The following is a 17,092-nucleotide window of genomic DNA, read 5'->3' on the forward strand; positions in this document are numbered from 1 at the left end:
TTAGTAAGGACCTCCAGCATCCAGGGCATGTGCTTTTCTCACTGTTACCATCAGGTAGGAGGTACAGAAGCCTGAAGGCACACACTCAGTGAGTCAGGAACAGCTTCTTCCCCTCTGACATCCGTTTCCTAAATGGACATTGAATCCTTGAACACTGCCTCACTTTATTAATATACAATTATTTCTGTTTTTTGCACAATTTTAATCTATTCAATATATGAACACTGTAAATTGATTTTCTTTTCTTCTTCTTCTTCTATATTATGTATTGCATTGAACTGCTGCTGCTAAGTTAACAAATTTCGTGACGCATGCCGGTGATAATAAACCTGATTCTGATTCTGATTCACACTCTCATGACATTATTAATTACTTCTGAGAGACAATACTTATTAATGAAAGCAGCTTACACACAGCACAAGAATAACAAGGTAAATTAACAGGGAGTGGTGGTTGCTTGCAAGTGTGCTGCTAAGGATGGTGGTGAAAGCAGATATGATAGCAGCATTCAAGAGGCTCTTTGATAGACTCATGAATGTGCAGGGAATGGAGGGACAAGGCCATGGTGCAGGCAGAAGGGAGAAGTTTAATTTGATATTTAATGACTATTTTAATTAGTTCAGCACAGCATTGTGGGCTGAAGAGCCTGTTCCTGTGCTGCACTGTTCCAAGTTCTATAAATGATCTCCCTGAAGGGGAACAACTGTTTTTTTAAAAAAGGGAAGTTGAAAGAAGGGTTAAAAACATTGCTTCCCCTCCTACTTCCTCTTAATCTTAGAACCTCTAATAGAGGAAGAACTGTCAAAAACTGTGGTCTAGATTTGGACTTGAAACATGAGGAACGCTGATTGAAACAACTTGCATTTGCATGAGAAGCTTCAATGTGCAAAAAACGTTGAGGTGTTTCTTGATGGCATGTGGTGAGAGGGTTTTAAAGCTGATAAAATGGAGGCAGCAGAAAGGAATGGGAATGGCAGAGGATCAGAGAAGGCGCTGTGCTGGGGGCCGTGTAAGCGCCAATGAAGGCTTCAGTGGACCTAGAGTTATGGATGAGATTCTGTGTTGGTTAACAGAGTGAAACAACACAGCTCCATGAAACTGACTGTAGAATGAGATCCACATAGTGGAGATTTGAGTGCATTTATGTCTAGTTGATCCCAAACTTGGCCTTCACGATAAGGTGAATTCAGGTTTCATTGGCAGTAATAGAGGAGGTCAATCATGGTTGACTTGCTTCTCTGATGTGCGTTTAGGTGTCTGGGTAAGAGTTAAAAGTTGAATGACTTCAGTCTGGGGTAATTGCCAGTGATTGCACAGTACAGAATGGGGGCTGTTGTCAGTGTCAGGCGGTACAGCTGCTCTGTCCTCTTTATGTAAGTGCACAGTTATTAAGCACAGAACACTGCACAGTCAATTCACACAGATGGTGTTGTACATTGTGTGCTCAGTTCCGTTGCCATGGATGAAGACCGTCTTTGTAGATCTTGTTAATTACCTTTATTGTATTTATCATTTTTAAATACCACTGAGCTGTTTGTATCTCTTTCTTGCTGCATGTCTCACTGATCATCTAGACTGACCCGAATTACATTTTTCAACCATTCATATCTTTTGTTACTGATTTATTTATATACAAGAAATATTCCATGTCTTAACATTTGCAACATTTAGGCAATATCAAGTTGAGAGGGTTTAGGGCAAGAAGTAGACATTAACCAGTTTCCATCAAATATGCCAGGTTTGGTTAAATCTGTGTTAGATGGAGAATAAAGCTCTTCCTACTCAGCTCTGTTAAATTTCTTCCTTTTTCCATCCTATGAACCTAACGATGGCATGATTGATGGCCATTGTTTCATCAGGTTGAGAAATCACCAGACTGACCCATATGGCATTGATGAGCATAGCCGAGGCTAACCTAGTCTTCACCCAACATACAGCAGGCCATCTGCTTTAATATAAAAGGACCATTTAGGGCAGCTTTTATCGATCCTCAAATGCACAGATGGTCCTATGTTCAAAGTTCAAAGTTGAAAGCATATTTATGATCAATGTGTGTATGTTACCAGATACTACCTTCAGATTCATTTTCCTTTAGGCATTCACAGTAAAACACAGCAATACAATAACATCAATGAAAAACTACACACAAAGACTGACTAACAACCAATGTGCAAAGGTAGAGAAACAGTGCAAATAAAAAAATAAGTAAATAAATAATACTGAGAACATGAGCCATAGAGTCCTTGAAAGTCAGCTCCTAGTCTGTGAAATCCATTCAGAGTTGAGGTGAGTGAATTTATCTACGATGGTTCAGGAGCCTGATGATTATAGGGTAAAAGCTGTTCCTGAACCTGTTAATGTGGGGCCTAAGGCTCCTGTACCTCCTACTCAAAGGCAGTAGTGAGAAGGGAGAGAATGGCCTGCATGGCGGGGTCCTTGATGATGGACACTGCCTTCTTGTGGTAGTGTTCCTTGTGAATGTGCTCAATGGTGGGGAAGGCTTTGACTGTGATGGATATTTCCAATCATTGGATTTCCAGTGATGCAACCGGTCAGGATAATCTCCACTGTGCATCTTTATAAAGTTGTCAAAGTTTTACATGACATGCCAAATTTGAGCAAACCTATAAAACTTTGGAGGTGTTGTTGTGCCTTCTTTGTGAAGGAACTTGCGTGCTGGTCCCAGGACAGATCCTCTGATAATGATAACGTCAAGGAATTTAAAGTTACTAACCCACTCCACCTTCAATCCCCTAATTAGGAATAGCTCATACACTTCTGGGTTCTTCTTCCTGTTGTCAATAATCAATTCTTTGCTTTTGCTAACATTGAATGAGAGATTGTTGTTGTGGAACCATTCAACCAGATTTTCAGTTTCCCTCCTATATTCGTCACCACCTTTGATTCGGCCATCAACAGTGGTGTTGTCAGCAAACTTAAATATGGTATTGGAGCATACTTGCCATCAGAAGTAGGGGAGGGGGCTAAGCATGCAGCATTCTGGTACACCTGTGCTGATGGTGATTGTGGAGACAGGAGTTGATATGCATCACCAACCTCACAGTACTTCATCACAGTAGATGTAAATCGTACTGGACAATAGTCATTGAGGGAGGTTAGCACATTCTTCTTGGGCACTGGTAAGATTGACGCCTGCTTGAAGAAGGAAGGTACCGCAGACTGCTGAAGTGAAAGGTTGGAGAAGTCAGTAAGCACTCCAACCAGTTGACTAGCACAGGTCTTCAGTACTCAGCCAGATACACCATCTGAACCAGATGCTTTTCATGGGTTTAACCCTTCTGGAGGATGTTTTCACATCGGTCTCAGAGACAGAAATCGCAGGGTCATCCGGGGCTGTAGGAGTTCCTGTGGCTCTATGATCTGCCAAAGCAAGCATAAAACATATTGAGCTCATCTGGGAGCGAATCTTTGTTGGTACTTCTGTTGCTTGGTTTTGCTTTGTAGGGAGTGATGGCATCCAAGCCCTGCCACTGCAGTCGGGCATCCTCCTGTGATTCAAGTTTGGTCCGGAATTGCAAATTCATATGTGAGCTGGCTTTCCGAAGGTCATACCTGGACCTCTTGTACTTCCCTGGATTGCCCTCAGCAGATTGAGGATCTCTTGGTTCATCCAGGACTTCTGGTTGGGGATACACTTGTCCATGTGTGTCTTAATAAAATCCATGACAACCAACATTCCCTCTAGTTTTTCACAGCTGCACGGACCAAACAAGAAATTTCATGTGGCCTGAAAGCTGCACTGCTCTTTCATACAACATTATATAAAAGTCCAGAAAGCTTTGATTGTTTTTGTTGTCTTTATGCATGTTAACAAAGACGATGTGCATGGAAGTATTTCAGTTAGTGCAAGACCACACACCCTCACAGCTTAGAGGGAACGTTGATGACAACCTTTGGATAATCATTCAGCTCCCTTGATGAGTCCTTGAACATTATCCAGTCCACCGACTCAACACAATCTCACAGCCACTTGTCTGCCTCCCAGGATCACCTATTTCCTGTCCTTATCTCTGGAGCCTTTGCCTATATGCAGGCAGGAGGAGGACAGTCTGATGATCAGTCTTCCTGAAATGCAGCCGAGGGATGGAACGGTAGGCATTCCTGATGGTAGTGTTGAGTGGGTTGAGTTCTCTGGTGCTGCAGGTAATGTACTGGTTGTAATTAGGCAGAGATTTCTTCAAGCTAGCCTGATTGATCCAGCAAGGATGTTGAAGGCATTGGGGTAGGCTAATCTGTTCGCAACCAACTGCTTTCAAAACTACTGACTTTTTTTCTGTCTTTAACGCTTCAAGCCACACCTAAGATACATTACCTGGTCTTTTTTATGCTATACCTCAAGTGCAGAATGCAAACAGCAATAATAACAGTTTCCATTTCCTTTACTAAACAAAAATCAAACAAAAACTACAAATGCTGGAAACACTCTGCAGGTGAATCAGCATCTGTGAAAATAGAAACAGAGGTAATGATGCTTTAAAACTGATGCCTGGACATACAAATAAATATGAAGGCAATTGACCCATAATCAGTCCTCAGGAGCTTTAGAAGCAAGAAAAGGCATATGGAGAGGTTTGGGGAGCAAATTCTAGAACTTGTGCTAGGTTTGCTGATGACACCACAATTGTAGGCCGTATCTTGGGTAATGATGAGTCTGAGTACAGAGGAAATTAAGAATCTGGTGGCATGGTGCGAAGACAATAACCTATCCCTCGACGTCAGCAAGACGAAGGAATTGGTTGTTGACATCAGAAGGAGTAGCGGACCGCACGACCCCATCTACATCGGTGGTGCGCAGGTGGAACAGGTCAAAAGCTTTAAGTTCCTTGGGCTGAATATCACAAATGACCTGACTTAGTCTAACCAAGCAGAGTCCACTGCCAAGAAGGCCCACTGTGCCTTTACTTCCTGTGAAAGCTGAAGAAATTTGGCCTGTCCCCTAAAACCCTCACTAATTTTTATAGATGCACCGTAGAAAGCATTCTTCTAGGGTGCATCACAACCTGGTAAGAAAGTTGTCCTGTCCAAGACCAGAAGAAGCTGCAGAAGATAATGAACACAGCCCAGCACATCACACAAACCAATCTTCCATCCTTGGACTCACTTTACACCACACGCTGTTGGAGCAGAGCTGCCAGGATAATCAAGGACACGACCCACCCAGCCAACACACTTTTTGTCTCTCTTCCCTCTGGGAGAAGGTTCAGGAGCTTGAAGAGTCATACGGCCAGATTTGGGAACAGCTTCTTTCCAACTGTGATAAGACTGCTGAACGAATCCTGACCCGGATCTGGGCCGTACCTTCCAAATATCCGGACCTGACTTGCACTACCTTACTTTCCATTTTCTATTTTCTAATTATGATTTATAATTTAAATTTTTATTATATTTACTTTGATTTGTACTTCAGGGAGCATGAAGTGCAGAATCAAATATCGCTGTGATGATTGTACGCTCTAGTATCAATTGTTTAGTGACAATAAAGTAAAGTAATGTAAAGTTTATGACTAATGGCGTAGTTGCCAGCAGTGGAGGGATTTTATCTGTAATGCTCAGGAGTCTATAGGAAGGTATCAGCACAGATAAGTTTGGGAGTCAGATTGGAGGAAATGACAAAGATAGAGTGGAGAGACCACAGGGAAAAGATGGTTGACAATATAATAAATGTGGAGTTTAACCAGGAGCCAATGTAACTCAGCAAGCACAGGGAAGATAAGTGACTAGGATTTGGTGTGAATACAACCCAGGCAGATGAATTTTGGATGCCATGGGTTTATAAAGAATAAAGCAATAGAGGTCAACCAGGAGTCTGTTGAAGTAGTCAAATCTTCAAAACAAAGGCATTGAAGAGAGTTTCAGAAGCAGATGAGGTGAGGCAGAACCAGGTGATGAGGCCTGAAACACAGCCTGAGGTTGAAGTGTTAGCAGTCTTCAGCTTAAGAGGCCTGTCATGTGAAGGGCTGAAACTGGTAGCCAGAGACTGTGATCAGACCAAGGACAATGCTCTACTTCTTCCATAATTTAATTGGAGGACACTTCTGCTTACCCAGTACCAGATGTGGGACAAAGTGACAGGACAGAGGCAGTGGTCACAAATGCATCAACATTCCTTGGGTCTAGATCAAAAGGAAAGTCATGGTTGTTCCATGTAAGCTCTCTGGACCATACAACAATTTATTGTGCTTGAAATTTAATTGACACCTAAATCTATATTTTACAAAGATTATAAAATCACCAAAAAGCTAATCTATTAAAATACATTTTAAAACAAATTTATGCTGTAAAGCTGGTGTCATAGTCATAGTGTCAAAGAGCACTACAGCACAGGAACAGGTCCTAGAGCCTATCCAGTACATAGCGAACTGTTATTCTGTCTCCCATCCTTGTACTCATTGAAACTTCTAAACATTGAACCCACAAGTAACACCTGTGTAGCACTTATCTCATCTCATGTGACTAGTCCCTGCACTCTTTATGAGAAAAATCAAATTACATAGGTGCTAGTGGGCCATCAGAAGCTCTAGCTATCGAAGGAGGCAGTGAATAGAAAACAAATACTTCTGGAGGTAAGTTTTGTTTATATATAAAAGAAACAAGATATATAAAATATTTACACTAGTAAGAACAATTCAAAATTCCAACATTCTCTTAGGTTCCAAATCTCAGATATCAACAAAAACCAAATTCTTCTTTAGTTAGAATCAGCGGGATTTGTTAGAATGACCTTTGTTACTCCAATTTCTCTAACTAATTCGATCTAATTAAGTTCTGACTCATTTCTCAAAGCAGCTGCAGAAGATTCTCAGAAAGGAGGGTGAGCACCCACAGGTGGGAAGGGGCCCTGTGCAGTCAGTATAGGGAGCTGGGGAAGAGGCTGAAGAACAGGACCTACAAAGTACTGGTTTCAGGATTGCTATCAGTGCCATGTGCTGGTCAGGCTAGGCTTAGGATGACAGGACAAATTAACAAGTGGGCAAGGGAGTGTGCAGCATTTCAGATTTCTGGATCATTGGGATCTCTTCTGAGGAAGGTATGGTCAGTACAAAAAGGATGAGTTACGTCTGAACCCGAGGGGGACCAATAACGTTGCGGGCAGGTTTGCTAGAGCAGCTGGGGAACATTTAGATTAATTTGGCAGGGGGGTGGGAACCGGAGCAGTAGGGCTGAGGATGGGGCTGTTAGTATACAAGTCGATGCATTGTGTAGTGAGTCTGTGAGGAAGGACAGGCAGATAGATGATAAGGCAAAAATTGCAGTCAGTGGGATGAGTTGATCTGTAACATGGGGCAAAATCGAAAGGGAAGATGAATACATGACTGAAGAAGTTATATTTGAATGTACACAGTATATTATCTTGTAGCACGGTTAGCGATTCACAGGTTTGACATTATTGGCATCACTGAGTCATAGCTGACAGAAGATCCAAGTTAGAAGTTTAACATCCGAGGATACATGTTACATCAAAAGGACAGAGAGGTTTGCAGCTGGGTGGGTAGAACTGTCGGTAAAAGATGAAATCAAACCCTTAGAAAGAGGTGACCTAGGACTGGAGGATGCAGAATCCTTGTGGGAAGAGTTAAGAAACTGAAAGGGTAAAAATTCCCTGATAGGAGTTACTGTATAGAGAGGCCTCCAAAGAGTAACCAGGATGTGGGCTACAAATTACAATGGGAGTTAGAAACGCATGTCAAAAGGGCAAGGTTATGATAGTCATTGGGGATTTCAATATATTGTGGATGGGGAAAATCAGGTTGGTGCTGGATTACAAAAGAGGGAATTTGTAGAATGCCTCTGAGATGCCCTTTTAGTGCAGCTTGAGGTTGTACTCTCTAGGGGAAAGGCAATTCTGGATTGGAGACTGTGTACTGAACCAGATTTGATTAGAGAACTTAAGGTAAAGGAACCTTTTTGAAGCAGCGATCATAATAAACATGAAAAATCCTGCAGATGCTGGAAACCCAAAGCAACACACACAAAATACTGGAGGAACTCAGTAGGTCAGACGGCACCTATGAAAATAAATAAACTGTCGATGCTTCAGGCCGAAACCTTTCTTCAGGACTGGAAAGGAAGGTGGAAGCCGCCAAACTAAAAAGGGCAAGAGGAGGGGAAGGAGGATAGCTGGAAGATGAAAGTGAACCCAGGTGGGTAGGAAAGGTAAAGAGCTGGAGAGGAAGGTGATAGGAGAGGAGAGTGGACCATATGAGAAAGGGAAAGGAGGACGGAATCCAGGAGGAGGTGATAGGCAGGTGAGAAGAGGTAAGAGCCAGAATGGGGAACAGAAGAAAAGTGGGGGGGGGGGGTTTATTGGAAGGAGAATTGATATTCATACCATCAGGTTAGAGTTTACCCAGATGGAATATAAGGTATTGCTCCTCCACCCTGAGGGTGGCCTCATCGTGGCAAAAGAGGAGGCCATGGACTGACATGCTAGAACAGGAAAGGGAATCAGAATTTAAATGTTTGGCCAGTGGGAGGTTCTGCTTTTGGCAGATGGAGCAGAGGTGCTTGCTGAAGTGGTCCCCCCAATTTACGATGAGTCTCACCAAGGTAGAGGAAGCTGCATCGGGATCACCGGCCAGAATAGACGACCCGTACAGATTTGCAGGCGAAGTGTTGCCTCACCTGGAAGGACCCAGAATGGAGGTGAGTGAGGAGGTGAGTGGGCAGGTGCAGCACTTTGGCTGTTTGCAGGGATACATGCCGGGAGGGAGGTTAGTGGGGAGGGACAAATGGACAGGGGAATTACAGAGGGAGCGATCCCTGCAGAAAGTGAAGTGGAGGGGGAGGCAAGCATATGTTTGGTGGTAGGATCCCTTTGGAGATGGTAGAGCATGATCTGTGGGATACAGAGAGGGTAGTAGGTAAGGACAAGCGGAACTCTATCACCTTTAAGGCAGAGGGAAGATGGGGTGTGTGCAGATGTTTGGGAAATGGAGGAGATGTGGGTGAGGGGGAAGGGAAACCAGTTTTTTGAAGTGGGAGAGGACATTTCTGATGTCATGGAAAGGAAAACCGCATCCTGGGAACAGATGCAGAGGAAATCATAATATGATGGAATTCACCTTGCTGTTTGAGAGAGAGAGAAGATAAAGTCCGATGTATCAGTATTGCAGTGGAGTAAAGGGAATTGGAGAGGCACGAGAGAGGAGTTGGCTGAAGTTGATTGGAAGGGATGCTATAAGGGCTGATAGCAGGACAGAAATAGCTGTAGTTTCTGGAGGCAACTCAGAAGGCGAAGTATGCATTCCAAAGATGAAGAAGTATTCTAAAGGAGGGACGAGGCAACCATGGCTGACAAGGGAATTCAAAGCAAACATTAAAGCTAAAGAGAGGGCGTATAATGGAAGAAAGATTAGCGGAAGCTTTTAAAAACCAATAGAAGGCAAATAAAAAAGTCATAAGGAGAGAAAGGAGAAAATAGGAAGGTAAGGTAGACAATTAAAAAAAAGATACCAAAAGTTTTATCAGAGAAACTAAGAATAAAAGAGATATGAGAGTGTATATTGGACCACTGGAAAATTATGCTAGAGAGGTAGAAATAGGGGACAAAGAAATGGCAGATGAACATAATAAGCCTGTGCAGAATTCACTGAAGGTTAACTTGCAGTTTGAGTCTGTGGTAAGGAAGGTAAATGCAATGTTAGCATTCATTTTGAGAAGATTTCAGATATAAGGGCAAAGCTGTGATGCTGAGGCTTTATGAGGCATTGGTCAGATGGCACTTGGAGGATTGTCAGCAGTGTTAGGCCCCTTATCCAAGAAAAGATGAGCTGGCATTAGAGAGGGTCCAGAGGATGTTCACAAAAGATATGGAGAGGATGTTTCCCATAGTGGGTGAACCTAGCACCAGAGGGCACAACCTCAGTATAGAGGGACTTCCATTGAGAACAGAGATGAGGAGGTATTTATTTAGCCAGGGGGTGATGAATCTATAGAATTAATTACCACAGACAGCTGTGGAGGCCAAATCATTGAGTATATTTAAAGTGGAAGCTGATTGGTTCTTGATAAGCTAGGGCATCAAAGGCTACAGGAAGAAGGCAGGAGAATGGAGTTGAGAGGGACAATAAATCAGCCATGATGTAATGGCAGAGCAGACTCGATGGGCTGAATGGCCTAATTTGTTCCTGTGTCTTATGTCTTACGGTTTTAACATCCACAACCTTTCCCCATCAAAATTCCTGGTAACCTCTTTGAAAATCTGGATAAGACTGGTTAGACATGACCTTCCAATAACCCACTACTGACTCACCGGCCTATAATTTCCCAGTTTATTCTTAGAGCCTTTCTTGAGCAATGAATAACATTAGCTATCCTCCAGTGCTCCAGCACCTCACCCGTGACTTAGGACATTTTAAATACCTCTACCTTTACAATTTTTGAACTAGCCTCCCTCAAGTTCTGAGAGGACACCTTGTCAAATTCTGGGGACTTACCCACCCCAATTTGCCTCAAGATACCAAGAATCACCTCTTCTGTAATCTGTTTATGGTCTATGATCTCACTGCTGTGTTGACTCAGTTCTATAGATGGTGTGTCCATCTCCCAGGTAAGAACAGATGCAAAAAAATCTAGTTAAGATGTCCCCCGTCTCTTTTGACTCCACACATAGATGATCACATTGATCTGTAAGTGGACCAATTGTGCTATCCTTTTGCTCTTAATATATCTATAAATCTGTAGAGTCCCTTGGGATTTTCCTTCACCTCATGCCTTCTTTATAGCCCTGATTTCTCTCTTAAGTGTTCTCTTTCATTGCTTAAACTCCTCAAGTACCTCATTAGTTCGTTGCTGGCTACACCTGCTATGCACATCTGTTTTCTTAACCAGGACCTCAAAAACCAAGGTTCCCTAAACCTGTTAGCCTTGCCTTTTTATTCTAGCATGCAAATCCAAATTGTACTCATAAAATTTCACTTCCAAAGGCCTCTCATTTAACAGACACACATTTGTCAGAAAAAGAATACATACTTGCCAGACCTTTTCTGAGACCATCAGAATTGGCCTTCCTCCGATTTAGAACCTCAACCCAAGGACCAGACCAATCCTCCTTCGTAATTATCTTGAAGCTAATGACATTATCATCACTGGATGCAAAGTGTTCCCCCACAGTAACTTCTGTCACTTGCCCTGACTCATTCCCTAATAAGATATCTAGTATCACACTCAAGAGAAGATCTGCAGATGCTAGAAATCCAAGCAACAAAGAGCTCAGCAGGTCAGGCAGCATCTGTGGAAAAGAGTACAGTTGACATTTTGGGTGACCTTTCCATAGCTTCTGCCTGGCCTGCTGAGTTCCTCCAGCATTTTGTGTGTGCTGCTGGTATCACACTCTCTCAACGGGACCTCTTTGCACTGATTAAGGAAATTTTCCTGAACACATTGACAAATTCTATCCCATCCAGTCCTGTTATAGTATGGATATAAACAGAGAATGCCAGAATTGAATTTCTTGATGTTTTGTTGAATTTCTACATTAATTTGCCTTTAGTGAGACAGGATTTAGGCCATTTTAAACAACCATTGTCTGAACAATGTTGCTTTCTGACCCTGCTCCTAAATGAGTTCTAATTTCTAGTTATTTGACCTTGTTCTAAAGTCCTCTAATTTAGTTTTAGTGTACCTCCCTAGATGTCATACAATCATCATACTTTCTTCACATTTGAGATATCCACACTCGCGTATATCACAGATTGCTATGGGCTGGTCTCATAATTTAAACCAATTATAATAATTGCAAGCCTGCAGTCTATTCTCCCTAGATCCATATATCTTCCCTGAGCTACAGTGCAAAAAACAACAATGTCAAAATAGGGTGTGACCTAGAGCATTGCACAATCGAAGCATCACTTTACCATTTTTGTAATTCAATCTGCTTGAGATAGAGCCAACATCACATTAGGCTGTCTGATTGCTTCTTAACCTTGTGCTTTGTATACCCAGATTTCTGAATCTCTTTGGTGGAGCAATACGAAAAGAAACAAATTGTGCAAACCTTTTAATACCTCTGTCATCATTATTTCTATGATCTTTGGTTCAGCTTGGACGTGGCAAGACCATAGCCCCATGAAACCTGATCGAAAGTCAGTTCAGTTTCAAGATCAGCACCTGCCACCACAATGAGCAGCGATCGAAGAAGGCGTTTCACCACCAATACCTTCTCAGGAGCAGTGGGAGATGAGCAATAAACACTGCCCTTACCCAGCAACACCAACATTTCAAAAGATATTCAGAAAGGATCACGGACCTGTGGAATCTGCATGCCTTGGCGACATTTGCCACTCCCTGAACTTGCATAATTAGCCCAGAGCATCACTTATACATTCCTGTCTCTTTTAAAATCTGTTGGTTTGTTATGATGGCCAAGAATATACAAACTTTCAGCCACTAATGTGAGAAATTAAAAAAGACATAAAAAATAAGTTTTTCACCAACAAATAAAAAAATTTCAATGACACTAATTTATATAGCATTTTGTCAAAATTGTAGCGTCCTCCAGAATTAACAGCTTATTACCTCCATTATTTCTAAGTAGCCAAAGATGGCAGACGAGCAATGTGGCAAGAGCTCACAAAGGAATCAAGTAAATGACCTGATCATTGTCAGAGAGATGAATACTGGGCACCAGGTGAACTCTCAGCTCCTCTTCAGATTTAAACACCACTTGTATCACACTTTGTCGCAGTAAAATAATCCAAGGAATCAAACCTGACTAGAATTAGACAAGCCTAAATCAGGACAAAAGAAAAAAGGTTTACGACAGGTAACCAACATCTTGGTGAATGAGCTGGACTTTAAATAAAGATTTAAATGAGATGGAGAGGTAGAAAACCTGAGAAGGGAATTCCAAACATTTTGGTCTAGAAAACTATGATTAATGTAGGTGGGTAGTTGATGGTCAGTGCTGATTTAGTAGATTATTTCTGGGCTGTATCTCTTTATGATTGTATTATTAAATGTTGATGATGAAGTGATTCAATTGTATGGAGAGTAGAGGTTAAGAGAAATGTCAAGATCAGGAAAAACAGTAAGTTAAATTTATTACTGGCACTTATCTATATTACTTATCTACTATAAACTTCCCTTCCTCCACCATCAACTCTGCTCTCAAACGCATCTCTCCCATTTCCCGCACATCTGCTCTCACCCCATCCACCCGCCACCCCACTCGGGATAGGGTTCCCCTTGTCCTCACCTACCACCCCACCAGCCTCCAGGTCCAACATATAATTTTCCGTAACTTCCAACAGCTCCAATGTGATCCCACCACCAAGCACATCTTTCCTTCCCCCCCTTTCTGCTTTCTGCAGGGATCGCTCCCTATGTGACTCCCTTGTCCATTCGTACCCCCATCCCTTCCCACCAATCTCCCTCCCGGCACTTATCCTTGTAAGTGGAACAAGTGCTACACCTGCCCTTACACTTCCTCCCTCACCACCATTCAGGGCCCCAGACAGTCCTTCCAGGTGAGGAAGGCCTCCTCTACTGTCAAGATGAAGCCACACTCAGGTTGGAGGAACAACACCTTATATTCTGTCTGGGTAGCCTCCAACCTGAATGCATGAATAGTGATTTCTCTAACTTCCGTTAATGCCCCCCTCCCCTTCTTACCCCATCCCTTATTTATTTATTATCCGTCTTTTTTCTGTCCTTTTTTTCCTCTCTCTGCCCCTTCACAATTACTCCTTGCCTGCTCTCCATCTTCCTCTGGTGCTCCCCTCTCCTTTCTTTCTCCCTAGGCCTCCCGTCCCATGATCTTTTCCCTTCTCCAGCTGTGTATCCCTTTTGCCAAACAACTTTCCAGCTCTTAGCTTCATCCCTCCCCCTCCTGTCTTCTCCTATCATTTCGGATCCCCCCTCCCCCTCCCACTTTCAAATCTCTTACTATCTTTTCTTTCAGTTAGTCCTGACGATGGGTCTCATCCCGAAACGTCGACAGCGCTTCTCCCTATAGATGCTGCCTGGCCTGCTGCGTTCCACCAGCATTTTGTGTGTGTTGCTTATTACTGGCACCGTTGTGTTACTAACATTGCCAACTTAACCTGTTTTTACTGATTGTGTTGTCCACTTTCATAGCATCATGGTGCAACAGTCCATGCCATCTTACTTTCACCTCTAGGTCAGGAGGAAGCAGCTGAGGGTTTTGGTATAAATAGACACAAGTGGGGCAGAGATGGAGGATACTATATAGGGAGTGATGGAGGGGCAATAGGATCAGGAGCTCAGATAAGGGCAATAGGGTAGGGAGGTTCAGACACTCTAGTTCAGCTTGGGATTTTAATAATACAATACTTTACAGTACTCGAAGCAGCTTCATCTCTCAGATTTATTATTAGCGTGTTGCACCAGATAGTCAGCCATTCTTGTCTGGCGTGTGGTGTCAGGATTGGTCTCCTTTCAGATTAACCGGGTCACGGTATGAACGTTCCTGACTCAACCCTTTTTTTTTTATGAGGCCAAGTGGCTAGCTCGACAATCAACCCGGCACGGATGGAAAGCCTGCTCAGGGGTGGCCCGACTTGGATTCGACCTCGGGAACCTTCGCTCCGGAGACCGGCGATGATCTCTCAGATGAAAGTAAACATTGAACAAGAGAAAATCTGCAGATGCTAGAAATCAAAGCAATACACACAAAATGCTGCAGGAACTCAGCAGACCAGGTAGCAAGAAAAAGAAAAAGAGTAAACAGTCGAAGTTTTGGGCCGAAATGTCAACTGTTTACTCTTTTTCATAGATGCTGCCTGGTCTGCTGAGTTCCTCCAGCATTGTGGTGAACTACATATACCTGTCTGGACATGACCCCTGCTGACTGCTCCTGTGGCTCCTCCCACAGACCCCTGTATAAAGGCGATTGAGGCCTGAGCCGGCCCTCAGTCTCCAGGATGTAGTATGGTGGTCAACTACTGCTTGTTCTTTCTTCCAGTCAATAAAAGCTGATATTTCGACTTCACATCTCAGACAGAGTTATTGATGGTGCATCAAGCATTTTGTGTGCATTATACTGAAAAATAACACCACTAATATAGCAACGCACACTGAAGCTCCAGATGACATTTTAGACTGAAGTCCCAGAATGGAGTCTTAAATCCAGGGTGTTATCTTTCAGAAACAATTTTGCTCACACCCATCCACACTGACACTTGGCTTGAGCTTCACGATGGTGCAATATAACTCCCTCTACTCTTTTTTCCCCTTCTCAGAAACATTATCCTTTTCCAATTTTGATTTCTGTACTCAGTGTGAATTATTTTATTCCTGACATGGGCATCAGTCATTATATTTGAGGTACAAGGAATAGAATGTCCTGAGCACATTTTATATTTGATTTACAAGGAGCAGAAGATTACAGCATAAACATGAGAAATTCTGCTGTAAGTCCAAAGCAGCGCACACAAAAAGCTGGAGGAGCTCAGTAGGTCTATGGAAATAAATGAACAGTTGATATTTTGGGCTGAGACCCTACTTCAGGATTGAAAAGGAAGGGTAAGATGCCAGAATAAAAAGGTTGCGGGGGGGGGGGGGGGAGTGGAAGGAGGATAGTTTGAAGGTAATAGGTGAAGCCCGGTCAGTAGGAAAGGTAAAGGGCTGGAGAGGAATGAATCTGATAGGAGAGGAGAGTTGACCATAGGAGAAAGGAAAGGGGATGGGACCCAGGGGGAAGTGATACGCGGGTGAGAAGAGGTAAGAAGTCAGAGAGGGAGAAGGATGGAAGGAGAAATCGATATTTATGGCATCAGGTTGGAGGGTACCCAGGTGGAATATGAAGTGCTATGTAAGGAACATAAGGTAAATATAAGATAGTCTATTGTATCTGGTGCTCTGATGAGGACTAATCTACATTGGTGCGGCCTGATGTATATTGGGGGACTGCTTCGTCAAGCATCTCTGCTCCATCCACTAAAAACAGAACTTCCCGATGGCCAAACACTTTAATTCCGAATCCCCTTTCCGTTCTGACATGTGGGTCCACGTTCTCCTCTTGTGCCACAATGAGGCCACCCTCAGGCTGGAGGAACAATACATTTTATTCAATCTGGCTCACCTCCGACGATGGCTTGAATATCGATTTCTCTTCCCGGTAAAAATAATTCCCTCCCCCTCCCCTCTTCTTCTATTCCTCACTCTGGCTCCTTACCTCTTCTCACCTGCCTATCACCTCCTCCTGGGTCCCCTTCTCCTTCACTTTCTCCTATGGTCCGCTCTCCTCTCCTGTCAGATTCCTTCCTCTCCAGCCCTTGATCTTTCCTACCCACCTAGCTTCACATCACCTTCTAGCTCTCCTCCTTCCCCTCCCCTCACCTTCTTATTTTGGCATCTTCCCCCTTCCTTTTCAGTCTCGAGGAAGAGTCTCGGCCCAACACATCAACTGTTTACTCATTTCCATAGATGCTGCCTGACCTGCCGTGTTCCTCCAGCATTTTGTGCGTGTTACAGAAGATTATAGCACCCTGGTTACAAACGCATGGTTACTACATTTCAAGAGATTCACAAGTGTACTTGCCTGATCCTGGAATCTGACAGCCATTTTGCAACTATCCTCTCATTTTTCCGATTTCTCTCTCTCTCTCTCCTTCTGTTTATTTCCTGGTTTTCTGGAGACTCTCCACTTTTCTACTCCCCAATCCAAAGAGGGCGGAGACTTTGCTCAGGGTGCACAACAGATCCCAGTCTTGCTTCGAAGACCATGCAAGAAAATAATTTCCACTCAGGCATTTAATACCTGCACTTTTAACCACAAAGAAGTGAAACCTGCTGATCTGACAGGCCCCAGCCTGGCTCTGCCCCCGCCCAGTGACGACACTACAACACCACAAGCTGAAGTAAACATACCTATTGTTCTGTACTGTGAAATGTGAGGATCTATCTGCATTCTGTTCTAACACCCTAAATTTATTCTACGCCCCTAGCTTGAGGAATGCGGTTCGCAATAATATCAAATTACCCAATATATGGAAATCTTGCTTCTTTACACAGGGTTAATAAGTCAAACATTAACTAGGTTGTAGGAGGGAGCCAAGCAGATACGGAACTACCATTTTCTCAATGAAAACTGCTATATTTTTTCACTTAC

The 17,092-nt window shown here is 43.1% G+C and overlaps 1 protein-coding gene across 4 annotated transcripts in view; it reads right to left on the bottom strand.

The window, feature by feature from the left end:
* LOC140739964 (tight junction protein ZO-3-like) overlaps positions 1-17,092 on the bottom strand; it is a 93,278-nt gene that overhangs the window by 58,003 nt on the left and 18,183 nt on the right. The window contains exon 1 of one of the 4 annotated variants that reach the window (XM_073068675.1): positions 16,523-16,798. The exons of 2 other annotated variants lie outside the window; for them this stretch is intronic. In XM_073068675.1, the coding sequence (XP_072924776.1) occupies positions 16,523-16,546 (24 nt within the window). In that variant the 5' untranslated portion in view covers positions 16,547-16,798. Of the gene's footprint in view, positions 1-12,537; positions 12,698-16,522; positions 16,799-17,092 lie in introns of those variants that run through there. One more of the 4 variants, XM_073068676.1, reaches the window with a different exon arrangement.

This window comes from Hemitrygon akajei, chromosome 16 (genome assembly GCF_048418815.1).
Source record: "Hemitrygon akajei chromosome 16, sHemAka1.3, whole genome shotgun sequence".
In the NCBI taxonomy this organism is placed as follows: Eukaryota; Metazoa; Chordata; class Chondrichthyes; order Myliobatiformes; family Dasyatidae; genus Hemitrygon; species Hemitrygon akajei.